The sequence below is a fragment of the Coregonus clupeaformis genome, chromosome 33 (genome assembly GCF_020615455.1).
Source record: "Coregonus clupeaformis isolate EN_2021a chromosome 33, ASM2061545v1, whole genome shotgun sequence".
Lineage (NCBI taxonomy): Eukaryota > Metazoa > Chordata > Actinopteri > Salmoniformes > Salmonidae > Coregonus > Coregonus clupeaformis.
In genome coordinates this window covers 39,987,755-40,008,471 of record NC_059224.1, presented here as the reverse complement: position 1 = coordinate 40,008,471, position 20,717 = coordinate 39,987,755, and the positions used below count along the sequence as shown (strand labels likewise).

The 20,717-nt window shown below is 43.5% G+C and overlaps 1 protein-coding gene across 2 annotated transcripts in view; it reads left to right on the top strand.

Moving 5' to 3' along the window:
• LOC121549142 (protein sel-1 homolog 1) overlaps positions 1–19,596 on the top strand; it is a 41,901-nt gene extending 22,305 nt beyond the window's left edge. Inside the window, exons 6-21 of one of the 2 annotated variants that reach the window (XM_041861016.2) lie at positions 3,082–3,244; positions 3,602–3,655; positions 3,844–3,903; positions 4,027–4,108; positions 4,410–4,564; positions 5,641–5,697; positions 5,793–5,861; positions 6,076–6,153; positions 7,708–7,770; positions 8,036–8,123; positions 8,398–8,546; positions 9,300–9,465; positions 17,436–17,510; positions 18,024–18,196; positions 18,435–18,563; positions 18,804–19,596. In XM_041861016.2, coding sequence (XP_041716950.1) covers positions 3,082–3,244; positions 3,602–3,655; positions 3,844–3,903; positions 4,027–4,108; positions 4,410–4,564; positions 5,641–5,697; positions 5,793–5,861; positions 6,076–6,153; positions 7,708–7,770; positions 8,036–8,123; positions 8,398–8,546; positions 9,300–9,465; positions 17,436–17,510; positions 18,024–18,196; positions 18,435–18,563; positions 18,804–19,055 — 1,813 coding nt within the window. In that variant the 3' untranslated portion in view covers positions 19,056–19,596. Of the gene's footprint in view, positions 1–3,081; positions 3,245–3,601; positions 3,656–3,843; positions 3,904–4,026; positions 4,109–4,409; positions 4,565–5,640; positions 5,698–5,792; positions 5,862–6,075; positions 6,154–7,707; positions 7,771–8,035; positions 8,124–8,397; positions 8,547–9,299; positions 9,466–17,432; positions 17,511–18,023; positions 18,197–18,434; positions 18,564–18,803 lie in introns of both variants that reach the window. The other variant, XM_041861015.2, reaches the window with a different exon arrangement.
• The last annotated feature ends 1,121 nt before the right edge of the window (positions 19,597–20,717 follow it).

Sequence of the window (20,717 nt, the reverse complement as noted above, 5' to 3'; positions counted from 1 at the left end):
AGTGTATATTTGGCCTTGTGTTTTAGGTTATTCTCCGCTGAAAGGTGAATTAGTCTCTCAGTGTTTGTTGGAAAGCAGACTGAACCAGGTTTTCTTCTAGGATTTAGCCTGTGTTTCTAGCTATATTCCGTTTTTAAGTGCCTTGTGGCAAATAGGATGCATGTAAAAAAAAAAAGTAAAATTCTGTACAGGTTTTCTTCTTTTCACTCTGTCATTTAATAATAATAATAATATGCCATTTAGCAGACGCTTTTATCCAAAGCGACTTACAGTCATGCGTGCATACATTTTTTTTTGTGTATGGGTGGTCCCGGGGATCGAACCCACTACCTTGGCGTTACAAGCGCCGTGCTCTACCAGCTGAGCTACAGAGGACCACATTAGGTTAGTATTGTGGAGTAACTACAATGTTGTTCATATATCCTCAGTTTTCTCATACCACAACTATTAAACTCTGTAACTGTTTTAAAATCACAGTTGGCCTGGTGTAATCCCTGAGCAAAGGGGTTGAATATTTATTGACTCACTAAAAGTGGCAGTAATAAAGCCTCTCTTGAAAAAGCCAAACCTTGACCCAGAAAATGTAAAAAACTATCGGCTTATATCTAATCTCCCATTCCTCTCAACATCTTTAGAAAAAGCTGTTGTGCAGCAACACACTGCCTTCCTGAAGACAAAACAATGTATACGAAATGCTTCAGTCTGTTTTTAGACCCCATCAAATCACTGAGACTGCACTCGTGAAGGTGGTAAATGACTTTTTAATGGCGTCAGACCAAGGCTCTGCATCTGTCCTTGGGCTCCTATATCTTGATATCTTTCTGACAGATAAGATCTAAACCAGGCAAGGACAAGTTCTTGCCTGGTTTAGATCTTATCTGTCAGAAAGATATCAGTTAGTCTCTGTGGATGGTTTGTCCTCTGACAAATCAATTGTACGTTTCGGTGTTCCTCAAGGTTCCGTTTTAGGACCACTATTGTTTTCACTAGATATTTTACCTCTTGGTGATGTCATTCGGAAACACAATGTTAACTTTCATTGCTATGCGGACGACACACAGCTCTACATTTCAATAAAACATGGTGAAGCCCCAAAATTGCCTGCCCTGGAAGCATGTGTTTCAGACATAAGGAAGTGGATGGCAGGACATTTTTTTTACTTTAAAACCCGGACAAAACAGAGATGCTAGTTCTAGGTCCCAAGAAACAAAGAGATCTTCTGTTGGATCTGACAATTAATCTTGATGGTTGTACAGTCGTCTCAAAAAAAAACTGTTACTCTGGACCCTGATCTCTTTTGACAAACATATCAAGAATATTTCAAGGACAGCTTTTTTCCATCTTCGTAACATTGCAGAAATCAGAAACTTTTTGTCGAAAAATTATGCAGAAAAGCTAATCCATGCTTTTGTCACTTCTAGATTAGACTACTGCAATGCTCTACTCCCCAGATACCCGGATAAAGCACTAAATATACTTCAATTAGTGCTAAACACGGCTGCTAGAATCTTGACTAGAACCAAAATATTTGATCATATTACTCCAGTGCTAGCATACACTGGCTTCCTGTTAAGGCTAGGGCTGATTTCAAGGTTTGACTGCTAACCTACAAAGCATTACATGGGCTTGCTCCTACCTATCTCTCTGATTTAGTCCTGCCGTACATACCTACACGTAGGCTATGGTCACAAGACGCAGGCCTCCTTATTGTCCCTAGAATTTCTAATCAAACAGCTGGAGGCAGGGCTTTCTCCTATAGAGCTCAATTTTTATGGAATGGTCTGCCTATCCATGTGAGAGACGCAGACTCGGTCTCGACCTTTAAGTCTTTACTGAAGACTCATCTCTTCAGTAGGTCCTATGATTGCGTGTCGTCTGGCCCAGGGGTGCGAAGGTGAACGGAAAGGCACTGGAGCGACAAATCGCCCTTGCTGTCTCTGCCTGGCCGGTTGCTGTCTCTCCATTGGGATTCTCTGCCTTTGACCCTATTACGGGGTCATCCCTAGGAGGGGTCCGTGCCCCCTAATTCTCTCTCTCTCTCCCTCCCCTCCCGGAGGACATGAGCCATAGGACCATGCCTCAGGACTACCTGGGCTGATGACTCCTTGCTGTCCCCAGTCCACCTGGTCGTGCTGCTGCTCCAGTTCCACTCTTTTGCCTGCGGCTATGGAACCCTGACCTGTTCACCGGACGTCCTACCTTGTCCCAGACCTGCTGTTTTCAACTCTCTCTCTTTACCGCACCTGCTATATCAACCTCTAGATGCCCGGCTATGAAAAGCCAAGTGACATTTACTACTCATGTACTGACCTGTTGCAACCTCTACAACCACTGTGATTATTATTTGACCCTGCTGGTCATCTATGAACGTTTGAACATCTTGGAGAAAAATCTGGTTTTAATGGCCATGTACTGTTATAATCTCCACCAGGCACAGCCAGAAGGGGACTGGCCACCCCTCAGAGCCTGGTTCCTCTCTAGGTTTCTTCCTAGGTGTCTGCCTTTCTAGGGAGTTTTTCCTAGCCACCATGCTTCTACATCTACATTGCTTGCTGTTTGGGGTTTTAGGCTGGGTTTCTGTATAGCACTTTGACATCTGATGTAAAAATGATTTATAAATACATTTGATTTGATTGAAGACATTTCAGCTTTAAATTGTTATTAATTTCTCAAATCTTCTACAAACAAAAGTCCACATTATGGGTTATTCTGTGTAGATCTGTGACAATATCAATTTAAGCAATTTTTAATTCAGGCTGTAACACAACAAAATGTGGAAAAAGTAAAGGGGTGTGAATACTTTCTGAAAGCTTTGATATGCTTGCACGGCTGCGTGTCTTGTCGCTAATCTCGTCCCACTCCTTTCTTATTTTGTATCTTTGTATCTATCTTGGACAGGATAGACAGAGAGAAAGGAAGGAGGAAACATATTGCTAGAGCAGTGGGTTGGATTCGAACCCATGCTTGCAGCGGTACTTTACACATGTGTTCTAGAGGAGAGGCAGCGGCTTAGACTGCTAGACAACCCCAGGCTACATACACACCTTTAACTTACTCAATCTTCATCTTATTCCTCATCAGGTTGTATGAAAAGCTATTGAAGGTGGCGTGGAAAGGCCACCACAAGGCCATGGAGAAGGTGGCCTACGCCATGCTGTTTGGAGACTACATGACCCAGGACATCCCCAAGGCCAAGGAGCTATTTGAGAAGCTGGCCCTGGAGGGCTCCCCCAAAGCTCAGATGGTAATGGAACATTCCTATTTAAACTAAATGGATCCAGGGTAGACATTTTAAACATGCTCTGTTGATGCTTAGGGCTACAGCCACACAGCTTTTGTCTTAAAATTACGGATTGAGTCATCCATTGATGAACGGAGCTGATTGTCCTTCAAAAAAAGCACAGTATGTCCATCTTTTTACGTATGCAACTCGCTTTTAAAGTAGTTGACTTGAATAGAAATGTTGACTGACGAAAACAAACAATTGATGTATGTATGTATGTATGTATGTATGTATGTATGTATATACGATTTCATCTATGTTTATGCATCTCTGTGTGGTTGTAGGTAGCCTAACGCTCCACCTGGTATCTTCCAACAGGCACTTGGTTTCTTGTACGCTGCCGGGTTAGGCGTGAACTCCAGTCAAGCAAAGGTACAAACATCCAGCCTCTCTCTTTTTTCTCTCTCCCTCCTTTCTCCAAGCCCGTCTCTCTTCTTTCGATGTAGCCTATATACTGATGAAAAGCTGTATTTGTTCAGAGGTAGCTTTCGTAGATAATATGGAGTTACCTCCTTAACCAGGAATGTAAAGTAAAGCATATCCCCTCAACTCTGTTTCAGGCGTTGGTTTACTACACCTTCGGGGCTTTGGGCGGAAACCTGGTGGCTCATATGATTCTGGTGAGCTACTTCTGCTTTTAGTAGATTTGAATAGAGAAGCCTTATAATGTGTATTGTTTCTCTCTTATGGATATACTGTATAATGATTGACCTTTTCTCCCTTTGCTACCATTCTCTCTTTAGGGATACCGATACTGGGGTGGTGTGGGTGTGCCCCAGAGCTGCGAATCGGCACTGACGCACTACAGACTGGTGGCCAATCATGGTAAGAAGACACCCGCTGCCAACCAATTAAACACTTTCACTGTCTCAGATTACAGTTTCTCAGTGTTTTGAATCGAGAACACCTGCATCTAAACAGCCCTAAACTAGCATGTGCAGTAGAGTTCGAAAAGTAGATTTGTTTTAAGTTTGTTTTGTTGCGAAGTGTCTCTATTGCACATTTGTAGGTGCTGCCCTTTTATAGGAAAATCCCCAGATTCTCAGCAAACTGATTAAACAAAAGGAAAGGCTGCAACTCTACTGATCACAGAGACATGTATGCAGAAACATGTGTCTTTCTCCAGTGGCCAGTGATGTGTCCCTGACGGGAGGCAGTGCGGTGCAGAGGGTGCGTCTGCTGGACGAGGTGGAGAACCCGGGCTCTACCAGCGGCATGCTGGAGGAAGACCTGATCCAGTACTACCAGTTCCTTGCTGAGAAGGGAGACGTCCAGGCCCAGGTTAGGGTTAAGATGGGGAAGACTGCTCTTAGTGTTTTTTCTGCGTAGGAAATTCTTTGGAGTTCTTTGCGATGGGAAAAACAGCATTCACTGTAAACTTGAAGGATGAAAACTAAATTGAAAGTATGTAGAAAAGATAATAGCCCTATATATTTTTTCATAATGTAATCTTTGAGAACTAACAATCACCAAAATTAAAGCTAGACAGTCAGGGAAAATGGAAAATTCTATAAATTATGAATTCAGGGCATTATACCCATTATACCCTTCCTCGCACTTGCGGGAGTTAAAGGAAGTAATCAAATCACTTGTTGAGTCTCTTGATTTTCAAGTTTCTCTGGCGCTTGCACGACTATAGCATGAAAATGGGTAAGCATGTAATGATTGAAAAGGTGGATTCTGGTCAAAAGTAAATCAAATCAAATCAAATTTTATTGGTCACATGCGCCGAATACAACAGGTGCAGACATCACAGTGAAATGCTTACTTACAGCCCTTAACCAACAGTGCATTTATTTTTAACAAAAAAGTAAAAATAAAACAACAACAAAAAAAGTGTTGAGAAAAAAAAGAGCAGAAGTAAAATAAAATAACAGTAGGGAGGCTATATATACAGGGGGGTACCGTTGCAGAGTCAATGTGCGGGGGCACCGGCTAGTTGAGATAGTTGAGGTAATATGTACATGTGGGTAGAGTTAAAGTGACTATGCATAAATAATTAACAGAGTAGCAGCAGCGTAAAAAGGATGGGGTGAGGGGGGCAGTGCAAATAGTCCGGGTAGCCATGATTAGCTGTTCAGGAGTCTTATGGCTTGGGGGTAGAAGCTGTTGAGAAGTCTTTTGGACCTAGACTTGGCACTCCGGTACCGCTTGCCGTGCGGTAGCAGAGAGAACAGTCTATGACTAGGGTGGCTGGAGTCTTTGACAATTTTGAGGGCCTTCCTCAAAATTGCATGAGGAGAAACCACTGGAGGAGAAAGCACTTCCAAAAGTAGTGCACTATATAGGGAATATGGTGCCATTTGGGACTCATACGTCGTGTTTTGTGCCATGACCCCATGCTTTGTTCACAACAGGTTGGACTGGGCCAGCTGCATCTGCACGGTGGTCGGGGGGTGGAGCAGAACCACCAGGTAACCTTTCCCTAACCCATTTTCAACCTTATTCGAACACTAGCTGTGCTGCTCACTCTTGTATTTAATGTGATTAAATGTTTGTTTGTCGACAGCGGGCCTATGATTACTTCAACCAGGCAGCGAATGCCGGGAACACACACGCCATGGCCTTCCTTGGGAAGGTAAGATTATTACATGATTTTATAGGCCTGTAGCACTGTGTAGAAGTAAGTAGGTAACGCTAACCTTACTCTGTGGCTGTGCTACTTTCCAGTGGTTTCTCCTCATGCTCCCTTCTCTCTCCTTCTCTTTATTTTTTCTTTGTTCTTTTTTTCTCTCGCCTGTCTTTTCTTGCTCTTTTCTCACTCTCTGTCTCTCTCTGTCTCTCTCTGTCAGATGTACTCGGATGGCAGTGAGTACTTGTCTCAGAACAATGAGACGGCCCTGCAGTACTTCAAGAAGGCCTCTGACCTGGTGAGTGTCCAAATCTTAGAAATAGAATCACTGGAGTGGAAATCATATTTCTATCGTCCAGCCATGGATTGTTATACATCCATAATGATATCTATATAACTCTGTTTGCTTCATCTTTCCATTTATCAAACAATTCACTCCTTTGGGTATCTTATAGATAGGCCACAGTGCCTGCACATACAGTGCATTCGGAAAGTATTCAGACTCCTTCCCTTTTTCCACATTTTGTTACATTACAGCCTTATTCTAGAATGGATTACATTATTTTTTTCCCTCATCAATCTACAAACAATACCCCATAATGACAAAGCGAAAACAGGTTTTTAGAAATTTTTGCAAATGTTGAAAAAAACTGAAAAACCTTATTTACGTAAGTATTCAGACCCTTTGCTATGAGACTCAAAATTGAGCTCAGGTGCATTATTCTTCCATTGATCCTCCTTGAGATTTTTCTACAACTTGATTGGAGTCCACCTGTGGCAAATTCAATTGATTGGACATGATTTGGAAGGCACACACCTGTCTATATAAGGTCCCACAGTTGACAGTGCATGTCAGAGCAAAAACCAAGCCATGAGGTCGAAGGAATTGTCCGTAGAGCTCAGAGACAGGATTGTGTCGAGGCACAGATCTGGGGAAGGGTACCAACACATTTCTGCAACAACACAGTGGCCTCCATCATTCTTAAATGGAAGAAGTTTGGAACCACCAAGACTCTTCCTAGAGTTGGCCGCCCAGCCAAACTGAGCAATCGGGGGAGAAGGGCCTTGGTCAGGGAGGTGACCAAGAACCCGATGGTCACTCTGACAGAGCTCCAGAGTTCCTCTGTGGAGATGGGAGAACCTTCCAGAAGGACAACCATCTCTGCAGCACTCCACTAATCAGGCCTTTATGTAGAGTGGCCAGACTGAAGCCACTCCTCAGTAAAAGGCACGTGACAGCCCGCTTGGAGTTTGTCAAAAGGCACCTAAAGGACTCAGACCATGAGAAACAAGATTCTCTGGTCTGATGAAACCAAGATTGAACTCTTTGGCCTGAATGCCAAGCATCACGTCTGGAGGAAACCTGGCACCATCCCTACGGTGAAGCATGGTGGTGGCAGAATCATGCTCTAGGGATGTTTTTCAGCGGCAGGTTTTTCGAGGCAAAGATGAACGGTGCAAAGTACAGAGAGATCCTTGATGAAAACCTGCTCCAGAGCGCTCAGGACCTCAGACTGGGGCGAAGGTTCACCTTCCAACAGGACCACGACCCTAAGCACACAGCCAAGACAACGCAAGAGTGGCTTCGGGACAAGTTTCTGAATGTCTTTGAGTGGTCTGAATACGTTCTGAATGCACTGTATGCCTGTAAGAATTCCCAATATAAAAGTCCACGGCTCATAGTGGTCAAAAACTGTTGGGACAGAAATATTCTTATACATCGCTTTTCAATGATAACATGGTTTTTCAGGATCGATCAGTTATACATTATTAGTCAAATTAACCGGTGTAGATGTGGTTTTCAAGACTGCCTCTCTTTTTGGTGTCCTTACCCGCTGTTCTTGTCCCCTAGGGTAACCCTGTTGGACAGAGTGGACTGGGCATGGCGTACCTGTACGGGAGGGGCGTGCCAGTGGTAAGTGACTGCCAGTGTCCACCATCACCCAGTGCCACCCATACCACCTGGCACCTACACTAGAAGAGCTTGGCAAAACACATTTATTTTAGGTAAAGATTTGGCACATGCAATAAGGTTCAGCTGCATGCCTGTTTGATTCAAACTGTAGTTAAATTACTAAAGTGAGCTTTTGTAAACATTGGCATTTGAATCCAGCAGCTGTGTAGGCCTGTCTGTATTTTCTGTATGATTTACACAATAGTTTTGTGTGTGTGTCCTACAGAATTACGAGTTGGCGCTGAAATACTTCCAGAAGGCAGCGGAGCAGGGCTGGGTAGACGGACAGCTTCAGCTGGGTACCATGTACTACAGTGAGTGTGTGCGCATGCGTGTGGGCCTGTGTGTGTGTAGAGACCCACTGTTTTTTCTGTTGGTTAGTGTAAAACAGCCTTGTCCCTTTGGTCTCCTGGGGAACAGTGCAATGTTAGTTGCCCACCAAAATTCTGCTCCCAACTCTGCAACTCTGCAGCCATAAGATGCCACTCTTTTTTTCTCTTGCACACCACATCTTCCTCTCCCTCTCCTTCTCAATGTTGGGGATCTCTCACTCACTTTTGTCTCTCCATTCCTCCTCTTCCTCCCCAGATGGCATCGGGGTGAAGCGTGACTACAAGCAGGCCCTCAAGTTTTTCAACCTGGCCTCGCAGGCGGGCCACATCCTGGCATTCTACAACCTGGGCCAGATGCACGCCACGGGCACCGGCGTTATGCGTTCCTGCCACACCGCCGTGGAGGTGAGCTAGTTAGCCATTAGCTAGCTGCTGTACATAATTGGCTAGCTGCGGCATTAGCCATTAATTAGCTATAGCTGCTGTATAGAATTGGCTAGCAATAGCATTATCCGTCAACTAGCCGTTAGCTGCTATGGAATTGTATAGCTATAGGATTAGCCATTAGCTAGCTATTAGCTAGTTGAGTATCCCAGTCCTTCAGTTCATTAGCCTTTAATTAACTTATCACACACCACTGCTACACTAGCCACCTGGAAGCTAGCCTCTAGACAGTGTTTCCCGGTTTATTAGCCAGCAATTAGCTTTGTTAGCTGTGCATTAATCATCAATAAACCATCCGTTAGCCTGAGATTAACCTTAATCCGTTAGAGTTATGCATGAATAACCAATTAGCCGTCTTCTAGCTAGGCATTAAAAATAGCCACCCGTTTAGCCATTTAGTAGCCTGCTAATTGCCCTCCGTTAGCTGCTATTCAGCCATGCATTAGCTAAGCATTTAGCCATTAGCTACTCATTGTCAGTCATTGTTTGCCAATCCATACTTATCCATTCCTTAGCCATTGAACCACAACTGGGGTCAGATACATTTTAATCCTCCCATTGGTTAAAGTTAAAATCAGGGGTTGTGTAATCTGATCCTAGGTCTGTGCTTAGGGGCGACTACTATCTTGAGAATTGCCTGAACAGCCCCTGTTTTGTTCATGTTTCTGTGTGTATATGTCTGTCTTTTGTGTGTGTGTGTGTGTCTGCGAGCAGCTCTTCAAGAATGTGTGTGAGCGTGGGCGCTGGTCGGAGAGGCTTATGGCAGCCTACGGCAGCTTCAAGGACGGCGACATGGATGGGTCGCTGGTGCAGTACCTGCTGCTGGCCGAGCAGGGCTATGAAGTGGCCCAGAGCAACGTAGCCTTCATCCTTGACCAGAGTAAGAACACATAAACTGTGTGTGTATGTATGTACAGTACGAGTCAAAAGTTTGGACACCTACGCATTCAAGGGTTTTTCTTTATTTTAACTATTTTCTACATTGTAGAATAATAGTGAAGACATCAAAACGATGAAATAACAAATATATGGATAACATATGAATAAATAACATAATAAATAACATATGGAATCATGTAGTAACCAAAAAAGTGTTAAACAAATCGAAATGAGATTCTTCAAATAGCCACCCTTTGCTTTGATGACAGCTCTGCACACTCTTGGCATTCTTTCAACCAGCTTCATGAGGTAGTCACCTGGAATGCATTTCAATTAACAGGTGTGAATTGTTAAAAGTTAATTTGTGTAATTTAGCAGACGCTTTTATCCAAGTGCATGCATTTTTACGTATGGGTGGTCCTGGGGATCGAACCCACTACCCTGGCGTTACAAGCGCCATGCTCTACCAATTGAGCTACAGAGGACCACAAATAAGCAAAGAGAAACGACAGTCCATCATTACTTTAAGACATGAAGGTCAGTCAATATGGAAAATGTCAAGAACTTTGACATTTCTTCAAGTGCAGTCGCAAAAACCATCAAGTGCTATGATGAAACTGGCTCTCATGAGGACCGCCACAGGAATGGAAGACCCAGAGTTACCTCTGCTGCAGAGGATAAATTCATTAGCGTTAGCTGCACCTCAGAAATTGCAGCCCAAATAAATGCTTCACAGAGTTCAAGTAACAGACACATCTCAACATCAACTGTTCAGAGGAGACTGTGTGAATCAGGCCTTCATGGTCGAATTGCTGCAAAGAAACCACTACTAAAGGACACCAATAATAAGAAGAGACTTGCTTGGGCCAAGAAACAACAGCAATGGACATTAGATCGGTGGAAATGTGTCCTTTGGTCTGGAGTCCAAATTGGAGATTTTTGGTTCCAGCCACCATGTCTTTGTGAGACGCGGTGTGGGTGAACGGATAATCGCCGCATGTGTATTTCCCACCGTAAAGCATGGAGGAGGAGGTGTTATAGTGTGGGGGTGCTTTGCTGGTGACACTGTCTGTGATTTATTTAGAATTCAAGGCACACTTAACCAGCATGTCTACCACAGCATTCCATTCTGCAGCGATATGCCATCCCATCTGGTTTGGGCTTAGTGGGACTATCATTTGTTTTTCAACAGGACAATGGCCCAACACACCTCCAGGCTGTGTAAGGGCTATTTTACCAAGAATGAGAGTGATTGAGTGCTGCATCAGATTACTTGGCCTCCACAATCCCCTGACCTCAACCAAATTGAGATGGTTTGGGATGAGTCGGACCGCAGAGTGAAGGAAAAGCAGCCAACAAGTGCTCAGCATATGTAGGAACTCCTTCAAGACTGTTGGAAAACCATACCAGGTGAAGCTGGTTGAGAGAATGCCAAGAGTGTTCAAAGCTGTCATCAGGGCAAAGGGTGGCTATTTGAATATAAAATATATTTTGATTTGTTTAACACTTTTTTTGGTTACTGTATGATTCCATATGTGATATTTCATTGTTTTTATGTCTTCACTATTATTCTACAATGTAAATAAAGTATAAATAAAGAAAAACCCTTGAATGAGTAGGTGTTCTAAAACTTTTGACCGGTAGAGTGTGTGTGTATGTATGTATGTATGTGTGTATGTGTGTGTATATATATATATATATATATATATATATATATATATATATATATATATATATATATATATATATATATATATATATATATACCCTAGCTAGCTAGGGGGAACTGTTTTGAAGACTTCCGTACTGTTTAACTGCAACCATCTTGAACCTCCTTATCCCAATTATGTTTCTCCTTCTTCAGCATTTGGATTGGTGTAGCCATGGGCAAGAGTGAGCCATGTGCCTTCCACAAGTTAATTCCTTTTAAATTCAAATTTGAACAAGTGCACACTTTTAGGGAGAAAGGGGAGAAACCAAATGTGGCTCTCATACAGTATGTACATTGGTACGACCATGCCACCACTGCTTCCACTCACCTCTGTCACCAGAGGGCACTGTTACCCTATAACAAGTGAACCAAGCATACGGCCTGGGGAAAGTCTGTGGCCTGCCATCTGATCTAATGTGTTCAGAACACTAACCGCTTGTCTGGTTATATGAAAATATGTGATTTTGGAGAAATAAGAATTCACCGGAATGCAGTGAATCCCCTGTGGTTGTTGTTTAGATCATGAACGATTGTTACACTATGCTAAAATAATCAATTTCTTTGTGCAGCCCTTCTGATACGTGCTTTTACACAAACAGTGCGTTCTGAACGTTTTCAGACCCCTTTACTTTTTCCACATTTTGTTGCGTTACAGCCTTATTCTAAAATAATAATAAATAAATAAATCCTCATCAATCTACACACAATACCCCATAATGACAGTTATTAGAAATGTTTGCAAATGTATTAAAATTATAAAACAGAAATACCTTGAATGCCAAGCGTCACTTCTGGAGGAAACCTGGCACCATGCCTATGGTGAAACATGGTGGTGGCAGCATCATGCTGGGGGGATGTTTTTCAGTGGCAGGGACTGGGAGACTAGTCAGGATCGAGGGAAAGATGAACGGAGCAAAGTACAGAGAGATCCTTGATGAAAACCTGCTCCAGAGCGCTCAGGACCTCAGACTGGGGCGAAGGTTCACCTTCCAACAGGACAACGACCCTAAGCACACAGCCAAGACAACGCAGGAGTGGCTTCGGGACAAGTCTCTGAATGTCCTTGAGTGGCCCAGCTAGAGCCCGGACTTGAACCTGATCCAACATCTCTGGAGAGACCTGAAAATAGCTGTACAGCGACTCTCCCCATCCAACCTGACAGAGCTTGAGAAGATCTGCAGAGAAGAATGGGAGAAACTACTCAAATACAGGTGTGCCGAGCTTGTAGCATCATACCCAAGAAGACTTGGCTGTAATCACTGCCAAAGGTGCTTCAACAAAGTAAAGGGTAAAGGGTCTGAATACTTTTATGTAAATGTGATATTTCAGTTTTTATTTTTATATAAATTAGCAAACATTTCAAAAAACCTGTTTTTGCTTTGTAATTATGGGGTATCGTATGTAGATTGATGAGGAAAAACAATTTAATCAATTTTAGAATAATGCTGTAACGTAACAAAGTGGAAAAAGTCAAGGGGTCTGAATCCTTTGCAAATACACTGTCATTTTTGACAAAGTAAATCTTGAATGCATTTAATTACCACTTATCATGATGATATTAAACCAGTTGGTACCATTTTGTATTTATGAACCATGGGTTGGAACCGGTTCAGGAAACAACACACAACTGGAAAATAACTTCATTTTTTGACAAACAGAACCATAACTTCTCTAGTGTTCTGGAACAGAAACATTATTTAAAATCTTGAGAAACGGTTAATAAAATACAGTAACTATTCCTAGTACATGGGTCTCCAACAGGTCGATTGCGAGCAACCAGTAGCTCACAGCCCACCTATGAGGAGCACACCAAACAATTCTGGAAGTACATGCAATTTTCAAGTTTTCCACCGCAAACTGTCATAAACAAATCTCACAAGTATCAGACACCGCAAGCTCCCAACTACTATCTAATCAACGCACCGTTGACATTATCCCACCCCTGGTTAGCCACTATTGACTTAAAAAGCCAAACCTAACACAATATCTTCCAATTAATTTCCAGCAGTATTGCCCTGGTCTGGCTGTGTGGTGCGCGTGTTTGTCTATCGCTCCTTGTGTAGCCATCCAGTTGATGTGATAGCCATCTTGTTGGTAGATAGAAATACTTTCCCCTAAACCTTCTCAATTAAATGTTAACTGCAAAGTAGGCTTACCTGGCAGAAGTACATTTTTATATATATATATATATATATATATATATGTGTGTGTGTATGTATGTGGACACCCCTTCAAATTAGTGGATTCGGCTATTTCACCCACACCCGTTGCTGACAGGTATATAAAATCGAGCACACCGCCATGCAATCTCCATAGACAAACATTGGCAGTAGAATGGCCTTACTGAAGAGCTCAGTGACTTAACGTTGCACCGTCATATGATGCCACCTTTCCAATAAGTCTGTTCGTCAAATTTATGCCCTGCTAGAGCTGCCCCGGTCAATGGTAAGTGCTGTTATTGGAAACGTCTATGAGCAACAACTGCTCAGCCGCGAAGTGGTAGGCCACAAGCTCACAGAACGGGACCGCCGTCTGTCCTCTGTTGTAACACTCACTACCGAGTTCAAAACTGCCTCTGAAAGCAACGTCAGCACAATAACTGTTCGTCGGGAGCTTCCATGGCCGAGCAGCCGCACACAAGGCTAAGATCACCATGCGCAATGCCAAGCGTCGGCTGGAGTGGTGTAAAGCTCGTCGCCATTGGAGTCTGGAGCAGTGGAAACGCGTTCTCTGGTGTGATGAATCACGCTTCACCATCTGGCAGTCTGACAGAAGAATCTGGGTTTGGCGGTTGCCAGGAGAATGCTAACTGCCCCAATGCATACTGCCAACTGTAAAGTTTGGTGCAGGAGGAATAATGGTCTGGGGCTGTTTTCATGGTTCGGCGAGGCCCCTTAATTCCAGTGAAGGGAAATCTTAACGCTACAGCATACAATGACATTCTAGACGAGTCTGTGCTTCCAACTTTGTGGCAACAGTTTGGGAAGGGCCTTTCCTGTTTCAGCATGACAATGCCCCTGTGCACAAAGCGAGGTCCATACAGAAATGGTTTGTCAAGATCTGTTTGGAAATCAACTCTAAGGTTTGTCAGACTGAAACTATTTTAAGGCGATCTTTGAAGCTTCTTGCTTGTCCAGTGTTTGCTGCACAGAGAGAATTAAGTGTTGTATCTGTGAAAGTTCACCTCTGCGCTGTCACAGACTGGTCTTCCCTGGTTCTCTGACCCTGCTGAGACCCCTGTCACCATCTGATCCTGCTCAGATGAGGCATGACAAAGAATTACCTTGGTGTACATTTATACATGATATTATCCAAGAATAGAATCAATGGTTCAATAATTGAAATGACCATTATTCTCAGATCCTAGACTGTATCCATCAACTCAAGATGGAACTTTGTATACATTCACAGATGTATTATAATATACTGCAAAATTCACTTGAGCTCCATAGGCTTGTTTTCCCTGGCTGTCTGACCCAGCAGGGACACCTGTTGCCATCTAATCCTGCTAAGACATGATGAGCATATTGTTGTGTACTGACTGTGCACCTTGACAGTGAAGCGTGTAGAACTGTTTATACCGTGTCAGTCTGAAAAGTAGGGAAATAACTAGGGAAACTGACAGATCAATAACATTACATTGCTATACTGACTAATAAAAACTCACATTGCGCTGAAAAAACGTCAGAATATCAGTCTTCAATCGTTTGGCCGCTGGTTTCATCGTTTGATTCAGGTCTAGTGTGATTGAGGCAAAAATAATAGCTGAAGTTAGTGAGCTAGCTAGCTAACGTTAGACAACTTTTGGCTAGCTCTAGCTAATGGTACATCAAATTTACTTCTGTTAAAATGGGTCATAACAAAGGCTAGAAAACATTTCCATACACACAACAGCTGTTAGATATTGCTAACTGACAGATGGCTAGTAGTTCATTCACTCCAGTCGAGAGGGGATGAAACATTACATTAGCTAACGTAACGTCAGTTACACTACTAGCTCAGTACTGGGAATAAATACTTTTTTTTTCTGTCAAACAGTAGTTACCTTGCCAGCTAGATCAGTCAACTAAAGAGTAGCCAGTTTCTGCTCTGCTTGCTTTTACAACTTGGAGAAATAGCGTAACACAGAGACAGCAGCTGCCTCTGTTAATCTCTCCCATGCTGGTCCTATGTGCCAGCCTTTCAGAAGCTTTGCCTTCACACTGCCTGTCCGCACGCGCTGTGGTGTCCGTGCGGTCCAAAATCCAGCCGGCTGAACCCGAACGCTCTGAGGCGTCCGCATGGTCCCAAAGCACACCGGTGCCTTATTTTGTATCACAGTGCAATAATAAAACTGGGGGTGACAAAAATGCAATTTCAGAATGTGAGGGGGGTCATGTCCCCCCTGTCCCTAGTGAAAGTTGCGCCCCTTGACCATATTATATTTCAAAACTCGAGCTTTGAAAACCAAATAGATCAGTCGGTGTAGCACTTGTGAGGCATAGTTGAATGTACATTTTAATAATTTGCAAATCATTTGCTTTTTTATTTTACTGGACTGCTGGTACCTGCATCTGATGTTCATTGTGCATTCAAGACAACTGGGAACTTGGTCATGACGTCACTGATCTTCAGGTCGGAAAGTCGGAGCTCTAGAAAGAGGCCAGCATTCCCGACTTGGAATTTCGAGTTGGATGACCGTTAAACAATTTTTTCCAGACTGAGTTCCCAGTTGTCTTGAACGCACTGAAATCTGACATTTCCGAGTTCCCAGTTGTTTTGAACACGGCATTAGTCTCAGCGGAGGTAGGGAGAGAGCAGCAGAGTCCCTGCTCTCTCCTTCCTTTCCTCCAGGGAGACTGACCAGAGAGAGGGGACACTGTCTTCCACCTGATGGGGAAACTCGAGTTGCACCGCATCTGCCTCGTGCACAAATTAATGTTGTTCCTATGACCAGAGAAAGTGAAATGTTCCTCTATTAAAATAGACACGCAGGGCTATCGATACACTTGGCTACTCATTCATTGCAGCTGCTGCGCAAGTGCTTTTATGTTTTGTAATAGTGTTGAGCAAAAAGAGTATTGACAGTGCTGAATAAAAACTTAAGATCTCACGCATAAAAACAGCTGCTTTTTGCTTTATTCTTTGGCAGTCTCTCTCTGTTGATGATTTTAAAAGTTATGAAGTCTCACGTAGGCTAGTATCAAAATTTGCTGTTGCCGGTGTCATGGACGATGTAGGAACGGTGATTTAGACACAGATCTCCCTGTCCGCCGGGCGGGCTGAAATTGTATTTTCAGACAAATTTAAATGGTTCCAAATGGGAACACTTTGCCTATCCGGTGCGCAGGGCTTATGAATCAAGTGCACCTACCGCCAACAGCGCAACACAAATAATAAAAAAAGGAGTGCAAGCCTTTATTGTTGGCTTTTCTGCAGAAATGTTTGGTGATCGACTAGGAATGCCTTGAAGATCGACCAGTCGATAACGATTGACCGGTAGGTGACCACTGAATTATATCATTTGTATCTATTTGTTATTTGCGAACTTTGCCATGAGATGAGCAGCAGCAGTACAGATACATTGCTAGACCATCACATTAGACGGCACATTCCTCACTCGCTAGAAGGGCAATTAAAGGGCCAGACGCTCAATTAAAGGGGAATTACACTTACAAATCAAAATGTTAGTTTTCCAGACCTAAAGAAAATGGTCTTCTGTGATTTAAGCATTGACATGGACTCGGAACATCCAATATCGATGTTTCTCTATGAACAGTTGTAAGTTTGAGCATGAAAAACTAAAAAAATCTTAAACCATGAAAAGGAAAATATAAAACAGATTTTATAGGGGCCCCCTTAGTTGTTTACTAACCATTATTTTACCAGATATATTGACAAAACAGTGCACTATTTTCTCTTGTACAATAAGGACCCAGGGGAGAGGATAAGAATATGCCTATTTCAGCTGCATATCAAGCCGGCACTTATCTGACCAATTAAACATGTAAACAACTATCTTACCCGTTCCAAAGCAAGGTGCTCTAGTCGTGATAATAAGCTAAATTTAAAGACTGTTGATTTCACGGGTTGAAAAAATTAACAAAAAGGAACTATATGAACCATGACTTTTTTGGGGTTCGAACCAGTTCACAACTTTTATTATGATGGTTGTAACAAAAAAATATTGAGTTTCGAATGGAACAATTTGGAAAATAATTTGGGTTCCAACCCCTGTTCTGAACTGTGTGTGTGTGTGTGCGCGTCTCATTTTTAAGCAGAGGAGGCGCGGATCTTCAGTGAGAACGAGACGTACCCTCGAGCCCTCCTCCATTGGACCAGAGCAGCAGCACAGGGTTGGTCTAGCCTCCTTCATAAATCACCCTCCCCTGTTATTTCTGTGCTGAGCAACCATCTTGTTTTTGTACCCTTAAGTTATTGTAGGCAAGGATAGCTAAGATAAAGCTGGGGAATTAAAGTGACGTGTGCTGTATGTTCAACTGTGTGACTCAGGTTAAACAGGGACCAGGATAAAACTGGGGGACAACCACTTCTACGGTTACGGGACTGACGTGTGTACTGTATCTTCAACTGTGTTACCCAGGGCCCCAGTTAAAAAAACAACAACATTTGAATCTAGATTAAAATGATCCTGTCACAAAATAGAAGCAAATCTGCAACATATCACATTATATGCTACAATAAATATAATGTTATATGATCCCATGACATTTGGTTTGAAAAACTGGGCCCAGTTTATACAGTGGCTAGGATAAAGCTGGGGGACTACCACTTCAACGGTTATGGTACTGGCGTGTGTACGGTTATGGTACTGACGTGGGTACTATATGTCCAACTGTGTTACCCAGGTTATACAGTGGCTAGAATAAAGCTCGGGGACTACCACTTCTACGGTTACGGCACTAACGTGGACTACGAGACTGCTGTCATCCACTATAGGCTGGCCTCGGAGCAGCAGCACAGTGCTCAGGCCATGTTCAACCTGGGCTACATGCATGAGAAAGGCCTGGGCATCAAACAGGTGGGCAAACACACACTTGCGCACACATTCATACACATTTACATTTAACATTTTAGTCATTTAGCAGACGCTCTTATCCAGAGCGACTTACAGTTAGTGAGTGCATACATTTTCATACTGGCCCCCCATGGGAAAGGAACCCACAACCCTGGCGTTGCAAGCGCCATGCTCTACCAACTGAGCTACAGGGGACACCCGCACACAACCATGTAACCCTCTATCTTTCCCCCTCGTGTAGGACATCCACTTGGCCAAGCGTTTCTATGACATGGCTGCCGAGGCCAGTCCCGACGCCCAGGTGCCCGTCTTCCTGGCTCTGTGTAAACTGGGCCTGGTCTACACCCTGCAGTACATGCACGACCTCAACGTGAGTGTACAGTACAGAGCGCCTCCTGGACCTGGGTGACTCTGGGAGATTGTTTCATCAGTCGTTTCTATTTCAACTCGTGTGGGCCAGGCTCAATGTTTGAGGCAAACTTAGGCTAGTTGTAGTTTATTACATTCGTACAGGATTCATGGGATTGTACTGCTGGTTAAATGTAATCAATGCTCTCTCTCTTTCTGCTCCCTCTCCCTGCATCATCTCCCTCCATCCCCCCTCCACCAGATGACTGAGCTGGTCAGTCAGGTGGACCTTGACCAGCTCCTGGGCCCCGAGTGGGACCTCTACCTCATGACGGTCATCGCCCTGCTACTGGGCACAGTCATCGCTTACCGCCAGAGACAGCACCAGGCCGTGCCCCCGCGGCCCCCTCCTCCCCCGGCCCCAGCCAGGCCCCTCCAGGAGCAGCCCCAGCCCCAACCCGAGGACCAGGTTCAGCCCGAGGTCCCGCCCCAGGCCGAAGAGGAGCAGCAGTGAGAGATGGAGAGGGGAGAGGGGGTGGCAAAGGCTGACTAACTAGCTCAGATCTTGGGCACCACCACCTTCTCTCCCCTAACTCCTGCATGCTGACCACAGACTATGTAGGCTACTGAACAGGCCAGACTAGGGCTAATTAACTCTCCGTTAATGAGCCCTAATTAAGTATCCGGGGGTGGGGGGGGGGAGAGTTCACTTCTAGGAGCTAGCCACGTGGGCTGCCAGATTGGGGCAATCAAGCAATCTTCTTAAAGGGATAGTTCGGGATTTTGGCAATGAAGCCCTTTATCTACTTCCCCAGAGTCAGATGAACTTGTGGATACCATTTTTATGACTCAGCGTTCAGTTTGAAGGAAGTTGGTAACTAACGTTAGCGCAATTGCTACTAGCATTAGTGCAATGACTGGAAGTCGATGGGAACATCTAATATGCTAGCTGTTCCTGTAGACTTCCAATTATAGCACTAACGCTAGTTAGCATTGGCTCACAAAATTACCTCTTACTTCCTGCATACTGGGCGCAGAGACATAAAAATGGTGTCCACAAGTTAATCTGACTCTGGGGAAGTAGATAAGGGACTTCACTGCCAAAATCCCGAACTATCCCTTTAATTATCGTCCAATCTGCAAATTGAACAGTCTTGTTTTGTGTGCTCTAGTAGTGGTTGGGCTCTGAAAAAATGACCAGATATTTTTTCTGATTTTTCTTAGCAGATTTTATGTAGGTGTTTAAGGTTACAACTCTCCTTATCAGCAAATAAGATTCCAGAAAGAATACACAAACCTTGCAATACCAACCTATTTGAGAGTGGCAGCAATTGGAACTCGACACGTGACATAAGTTTAATCTCCTTGTCTTTAGCAAATGATTTGTTAGGGAACACGTTCTGTAAGCAAACATGTTCTGTTCATAAACAATGATTATTTATCAAGCACGTTTTTTTCCAGCATGCTTTTGTTAGCACAACTTGTTTTGTGCAAATATTTCTTTAGCAAACAGGAACTTGTTTTGTTAGCGAATGTGCTTTGTTAGCACATTATGTTGAATTAATGAAGAAAACATAAACTTGCTAATTTATTTGACATCCAGTTCAAAACAGAGTTGAGCTTTGGACAGCCTACTTCTTGTTTGAGTGGAACAAGTAATGAAAGGTATTGTTGTCACTTGTCAGTCCTTTGAGCTCTGCTATGGTATGGTCAGGCATTAGAACGAAAGATACAAATTATTTTGCTACCCCTTCACTAGCTACCCTATTTCCTCCAGTGCAGCGCATGATTCTGTGTCTCAGAAAAAGTTGGATTCTTGAGCTATTATCCATATAATAAGGAAAATATTCTTGGGATATTGCCGAATGCCGATCCTGAGAAAGTGCTAGGTTGAAGAATCCCTTCAGTCTCTACACTGTATGTGCATGATAGTGGTGCACACAGCTGAACTCTTAAAGGTGCACTCAGCAAGATTACATCATCAACAGAAGGACATTATACAACAGCAACAGCAGATAGCTTAGTGGTTAAGAGCGTTGTGCCAGTAACCGAAAGGTCGCTGGTTCTAATCCCTGAGCCGACTAGGTGAAAAATCTGTTGATGTGCCCTTGAGCCCTCTTCCACTTAACCCTAATTGCTCCTGTAAGTCGCTCTGGATAAGAGCGTCTGCTAAATG